The sequence below is a fragment of the Toxotes jaculatrix genome, chromosome 3 (assembly GCF_017976425.1).
Source record: "Toxotes jaculatrix isolate fToxJac2 chromosome 3, fToxJac2.pri, whole genome shotgun sequence".
NCBI classification, from domain to species: Eukaryota; Metazoa; Chordata; class Actinopteri; family Toxotidae; genus Toxotes; species Toxotes jaculatrix.
This window is the reverse complement of record NC_054396.1, coordinates 3321365-3328105: the sequence shown is the minus strand read 5'-3', so window position 1 is coordinate 3328105 and position 6741 is coordinate 3321365. Positions and strand designations below refer to the sequence as shown.

Below are 6741 nucleotides of genomic sequence, written 5' to 3'. Positions count from 1 at the left end.
TTGTCAGGGAGACGATTTCATCAAAGCCAACGCTTGCAACAAACTGACAGTCATCGCTGACCAGATCAGATACCTGCAGGAGCAGGCGAGAAAGGTAAGAGCATCAGGTAAAACAGCAGCTCACACACTGAATGGCACAAACATTGCAGTTAAACAAGACCACATCCCATAGTGGTTGTGCTCATATAAACATCACAGTATAACAGCAGCATATTTGAAAAAGGTAAAAAGGAAAAAAAACATGTTAGTATTTCAGCATGTCAGATAACAAGAAGACATACTTTCAGTCCTGTACACATATGTTTCTTCTCTATTTCTAGGTTTTAGAAGAAGCTAAAAGAGATGCTGACCTCCACCACGCTGCCTGTAACATAGTGAAGAAACCAGGCAACATGTACTACCTCTACCAGCGGCCATCTGGACAGAAATACTTCTCCATCATCTCTCCTAAGGTCGGTATTATACGGATACGTATTTACAGCAGACTGTTTTAGCTGTGTGTAATGTTATGTCACTATCTGAGCTGGAAGAGTTACAAAATGCCAGCACAGTTCCTGTTACTCAACATCCCCTCAGGGAGAGGCCTGCAAAGATAATACACGTGAATGCCTAACCTGACACCTGACAGCATGTGTTCAAAGTTCATATAACCCAGAAGAGAGCTGATAGTGAGCAGGTGGCCAAAACACAGGCTGTTTAGGTTGGATTTGGCTGGTTACAGCGTTGATACGTGTGTTTTGCAGGTACAGGCAGGTTTTCACTGGTCGTGGAATCCTGACAGTTGACAATTGACGTGTGGATTTAGAGAACGTCATAGATAATAACTGGATGGTTATACAGGAACATACCAGAGAATAATTGAGGTTTTTCTCTAGAGCCAAACCCAGAATGTTTACTCTCTTTAGACTACTTTATAAGATGAAACCTAACAAACAAACAAACAAACCAAAAAATATATAATTTATGTCCTGAACATGTGCCACCACAAATCTCATGACAAAACCTTCTTTGTCCCCCCTTCCCGAAGGAATGGGGTCCAAGCTGCCCTCATGCATTTGTTGGTGCATTCAAACTCCAACACGACATGTCCTGGACCCCCATAAATGACGTGGAGAAGAGAGACGCAGAGATTGCCATCATGGACAAACTCCTCAGCCATCAGACCGCCTTGCCACCTTACAACGAACCCAACTTCAAGGGCCTCTCTGATTAAAGGGCTGCTGAAACTGGAATGAATAAAGGACTGGGATGGCTTTTTTTAAATGACGCATGGTGGAGACTGACTGTGCTCTTAATGGACCTGAGTTTGAACTGAGAAAAATCCATTTGGAATCACTGATATCAAAGTGTCACAGTGTTTCAGTGACGTTCACGTGCTGTCTTAAGAGTATAACTGTAAGTTTTAGTTTGTATAGAGTCACAACCTCTAGGACAGTTTTCTAAAAAAAAAAAAAAAAAGGAAAGCATTACATTGGGCCATTGTGCGTGGGCACGTTTACCAAATAAAAGTGTCAATTCTTTGCTTAATATCTGTTTCCTGCACACCTCAGATTCAGTCATCTTACCAACATATACATCATGAACATCTGAGTTAAAGCTGCCTTGTGGAGTTTTTACTTCTGTTTATATTCAGCATTTCTAAATGTAAATTCAATTAGTTTCCTTCCTGTTTTTAGATTTCTGCATTGTTTGCATCCATCTTGCTTTCTTAGGCATCGTCTTCACAGCCTCTGGCTGCTGTGATTTTTAGAACAAACTAGGAAAAAAACTGGGACCCACTTGTGGAGACATAAGTCCTACTATGGTCAGAAATTCCACAGAGGAACTGAAACATGTTACACAGCTCACATGAAGTTTTGTTCATGAATTTTACACTAGACTTTTTTTTTAGCCTTATTTTTTGTCTACTGGGGAATATAACCTCTGTCATCCATCAGGGAGATCCTGTGCCACTAAAAGTAAATTCTTTATTTGGAAGATGTCAATTGTTTTGACTATATTTGGTAAATAAATTACAAAATATTTAACACATTTGTTTAATTTCAGGTCAAGAAAATTAAAGTGCAATAACTTCATTTTAAATCAACTGTCTTCAGTTACTGACATTACGAAGAGCTGTCTAATTAAATGATTTTGCTGATTTTGTTAAAAGCCAGTAAAAAAAAAAAAAACAAGCCAGTAAGATGCATCACAGTCAGCTGTGAGTGTCTCCCTGTGACGATGCGATTGTCAGTAGATAAGAACTTATGTGAGGCAAAAGCTGCCAGTTATCTGTGGCAATGTCGAAGTGCACAGCATCGTCCTCTGACCTGATTTTCAACAGCACGTGAGACTGTGGAGGGAGAAAGAAAAGCACTTTAAACTCTTCTTTATGGGACGAGTCCGAAATAAGGAAGGGGAGGAGGTGTTTCTCCACCAAGGAAATCAGGACTGCCTCCTTCAGCTGGCAGCAGAACAGGCTGGTAGCACAGTCCCCACTCTCTGAGCAGAATACATCCCACAATCCCTCAAACAGGTTTAGCTTGCGGCCTCGTTCCCAGGCTGGGGGAGCAGGCAGAGGCATGAAGGCCTGCTGGAAGGCAACATGGATGTCAGGCAGGACGGTGTGCCAGGAGAGCCCATCCTGTGCGGTAAAGATGGCGCTGGCATGGAGGGTGGTGGGGTAGGGCTGCCTGGGCTTCAGTCTCAGCTTCACCACCGGCGACGGCCTCTCTCTGAAGAGACAAGGGACGCTGATGTCGCTCAGTTCCTCATAGTGGTCATCTGTGAGGCTGAAGTGCAGGCGGATGCTGAAGAGCTGATCAAAGCGGGAGTCCGGAGCCTCAGTGTGAGCCAGCTGGTAGCTTAAGGTGATTTCTGATGCGAAGTCAGGGTCGTTGAACTGACGTCTGTACGCCTCCAGAGCTGTGTTCGCGTCATCCGTGCATCTGTCTGTCTCATTCTGGTTTAGGTCACTTTCTTTATCGGTTTGTGTTTCTTGTCGTGGCTCAGAACTCACCTCAACCACCCTAAATATTGCTTTCTCCGTCTGGTGAATGGTGAGCATGCTTGTCAGCCCCTCACCCTCAGCCATGATGCACGACAGCGATCGCATCTTGATCTGACGCCCTCCCTCGGTCGAGCCCTGTGCCAACACCCCGGCCAGCTTCTCCCGGGACAGCGTCGTGAGGAGGGTGTAGTAAAGACGGGCGTGGTCCTGGATGTCTGTGTCTCCGTAACGGCAGGCGAGATGCTGCAGGGTGTCGGCCAGAGGCATGAGCAGCGGGTCCAGGCCGGGGTGGACGAGCAGGCGGCGGCAAACTCCCAGTATGCTGTTCCCGAGACGCCATTCGCTGCTGACACAGAGCGAGGAGGCCGATGGAGTGGTGACGCTAGACAGAAATTTGAGGGTGCTGTGTTGAGGGATTTTTCCCTCCTCCGCGACTCGTGCCAGCACCTTTAGGTGCCAGCGGAGGTCCTGCAAGGTGAGCTGAGCGAGCGGGGCCTCAGTGATGACTCTCTGCAGGGCTGTCAGGAGCCCCACAGCCCAGTTAGACTCAGACAGCTTGTCCTGAGTGTGGTCAGCCAGGCTGATGAGGTGCGGGGCTAGCTGTGTGTGGTGCAGGTAGAGCTGACACAGCTTCTCAATCAGGCTGTTAGCATAGCGCTCCATGTGGTAGAAGTGTAAAAGGAAGAGGAAGGCAGCCCTGAAGAAGGTGACGACAAACTCTCTGTTGCCTCCATTCTCCACAATGTGCAGCAGCGAGGTGAGGTGTTCAAAGAGGTAGGCCAGTCCCCTGCCCTCCTCCCCCTCCCCCTCCTCTCCCTCTCCCTCCTCCAGGTAGACCAGGGACAGAAGGTTGAGTCGGGCCAACATGGTGGCACTGTCGTTGAACACAGTCGGCACTAAAGCCGAGGCCAGCCGGGGGGTCAGCAGCACGGGGAGCGCCTCGTCACCGTCGCCACAGCTGATTGGACGGTTCTCAGGAAAGTGCAGGATACAGTCTGTGTAGAAAAGCTTCTCGGGCGTACTGAGCAGAGGGTGCTGGGAGAGCACGACCAGTCGTTTGAGGAGGAAAGCTTCATCCTCGCCGCTGAACAGGCTGTCTGTGAACGCACACTTCATCAGCAGAGTGGTGTGGAGCAGGCAAACCTGAAAGGATGTAAAGATTTACTTTGAGTCACAGATTCTCAGAGAATATGAAGCTGGATTCAACAGCTGGTTAAGACTGGAAGCAGGGTGAAACAACAGGGTCCACCCAAAGGTGACAAAATCCAACAACATTCACCTCTGAAGTTTAACATATTGCATTGTATTTAACATATATGTTCGAGCGGTGTGAGTTTATTTCACTGCTCTGTGCACAGATACATCAGTTGCTCTTCTATTAGTACCTGTAGTGTTAATCTACACTGACGATGTTTAGATTATAAATGCACCATTTCAACAGACGTGAACTGAAAAAAAGAAATATTAACTTTAAAGGGCAGTTTACTCAAATTACAAAAAAAAATGTCAAATTGTCACTGGTGGTATCAAGCTCTGCAAACAGATTCAGTTTTAAGTGCTGGTATTTTGAGTTTGTCAAAATCTCTTTATAACAAACTGCTCACAAACAGCAACAGGTGAGTGATAAACTCTTTTCTACTTCATTTCATCTGACACAAACCTTGCTGGTGCCCAGGAGTCGCAGCAGCTGAGCTCTGAATATGGCTGGAGGGACACCAGGCACCATGGCAACCACCTCTATCAGCTTATGTAGCAGTGCAGCCTGACACAAAGGAGTGAGGAGGTAGGACTCCTCCAGGAGGGAGGACAGCACTGAACGCAGCTCCTTACAATCAGGCCCGGTCTGGAGGGTCGGTACTGTACCCATGGGCCCCAGGATGAGAGAAGACAGAACTGCTGAGTCTTTGTTACTCTTCAGCCCTGAGTCCTGGTCTGCTTCCCATGCAACTGATGTATTTCCTCCCAGAAGAGCTTTAAGTTGCTCAGCACCTGCTCCGGCTTCCTGGGTTAGCTGGTACACTGCGTTTCTCAACACCAGAGTCTGAAGTCCTGCATAGGCCTGATGGAGCCTGAAGGCTTCTTGCTGCCGGAGCCCACCCAAGAGCTCAATGTGCTGGGAGAGAAGACCGGGAGAGCAGGCTTCCAGCTCCCGCAGACAGTCACAAGCTGTGGCCCGGAGAGAAAGAAGAGTGCCATCACTATGGAGGTCACTGGTGTCCTGGGATATCTGGAGGAGCAGGTCCACGAAATCCTGAGATGCACGAGAACGGCTGCTCACACAGGAAGTGCAGACGAGCACGGAGGTGAGAGCAAGGAGGAGGTGACAACGAAACTGTACGGATTTGGGAGGACACTGGGCGAACACTGACATGAGCTCCAGGGTCGTCTCCTCACCCACAGAGTCTGAGGGACACAGCAGAGCTGGGTACTCGCACAGTGGGGACAACAGGAGGACCTGAGTTGGGGGTGAAAGATAAAAATTAAAGACCCATCAGTGTTCACAAACTAAAACACTAAACACCTGAAACACAAGTTGGGATTACATCAAACACACAGCTGGAAAACAGAAAACACCAGATACACACATACACACGTTTATCTACAAAACAAACAGACTGAACAAACAGACTTTTTGCTATCGCATATTTTAGTGATCTGTGCTCAGTCTGTGATTTGTACTGTTTGTACTTTGCTGCCTTCTTGATATTGTATTGGCCAGACCTTGTGTATGCAGTAAAGATACTAAAAAAGGTTAAGGACCTTTTTTACAGAGCGGCGAGGGGGAATAAATGCGCAACATAAAATAAAAGGGGTGTAAACGGGCTAATGTTAGAGCTCATGTTCACAAACACGAATAACCTAAAAACACTTACGACCAGGTGCAGTGTTTTCTAACCGATATCTATTTGTACGCCGACGACAAGAGCAAACAAACTGAAGTACTTTATTTTATTCAAGTGCTAATTTATTCTCACCTTGACACTGTAACTGGCTCTGTCATCTCGGAGCTCACGGAGCAGCTCTGCCAGGAAAGCCTCGGAGGTTGTCCCGGAGAGGAAGCTAGACGGACTGCGGGAGAAAGCGGAGATCCTGTCGGCCCAGTTCACCGCCATTATCGCTCAAATCCCGAACTTCGGCAAAATGCAGACTGTCGGCTCACAAGCTCTCCCCAAAGTCATTGCGCACATTTAATTTTTTTTTACTTGAAAACGACACGCAGAGATCCTGTTACAGACATCCAGCGTCCAGGCAAGTCAGTTCCGTGTTGTGTCACGTGCATATTTAATGCTGGCGGTGTTACGTTAGCGCCCCCTGCTGCTCCGGAGTGTGAACCAGGGATGTGGTTTTTATCCACTCCGCATTACTTTTTCATCATGTTTTTCCTCTAAAGCAGGCTTAGCTGGATCCATATACTGAGCATCTGCTCTATAGTGCAATTAGATATAATTAATAATGTCTAATGTATTTGAGCTACGTTTTCAAGAATGTAGTTAATGTACATTCAAATGACCTTCCCTTAATGGAGACTCACAGGCAGGTTAATATGTGTTTCTATGCATTATTTTTTTCTCTTTTTATATAATTATAAATCTGTGTTGTTTTATTTGGTTGGTGTATTTCTCTTATCTCTTGCAGTATGGCCGCCGCGGGCGGGGGCCGCAGGGGGCGCGCATGGATAATGTTTCATCTCGCTCACAACAGAAGAAGGACGAATTGACCAATCAGACGCGCCGTCTACAAATCAACAAGGA

General features: G+C 46.9%; 2 protein-coding genes across 2 annotated transcripts in view; one reads left to right on the top strand and one right to left on the bottom strand.

Annotated features, from left to right (window-relative positions):
- Window positions 1-1522, top strand: part of c3h1orf50 (chromosome 3 C1orf50 homolog) — a 2575-nt gene extending 1053 nt beyond the window's left edge. The window contains exons 3-5 of the mRNA XM_041034598.1: window positions 8-94; window positions 321-452; window positions 1028-1522. Coding sequence (XP_040890532.1) covers window positions 8-94; window positions 321-452; window positions 1028-1213 — 405 coding nt within the window. The 3' untranslated portion in view covers window positions 1214-1522. The remainder of the gene's footprint in view (window positions 1-7; window positions 95-320; window positions 453-1027) is intronic.
- A 137-nt stretch (window positions 1523-1659) lies between these two features.
- ap5b1 (adaptor related protein complex 5 subunit beta 1) lies at window positions 1660-6246 on the bottom strand. Its single transcript, XM_041034597.1, has 3 exons — window positions 5965-6246; window positions 4650-5444; window positions 1660-4132 (listed from the first exon to the last, which is right to left on the bottom strand). The coding sequence occupies exons 1-3, from the start codon at window positions 6100-6102 to the stop codon at window positions 2195-2197; spliced, it is 2871 nt and encodes a 956-aa protein (XP_040890531.1). The 5' UTR covers window positions 6103-6246; the 3' UTR covers window positions 1660-2194.
- Between the last annotated feature and the right edge of the window lie 495 nt (window positions 6247-6741).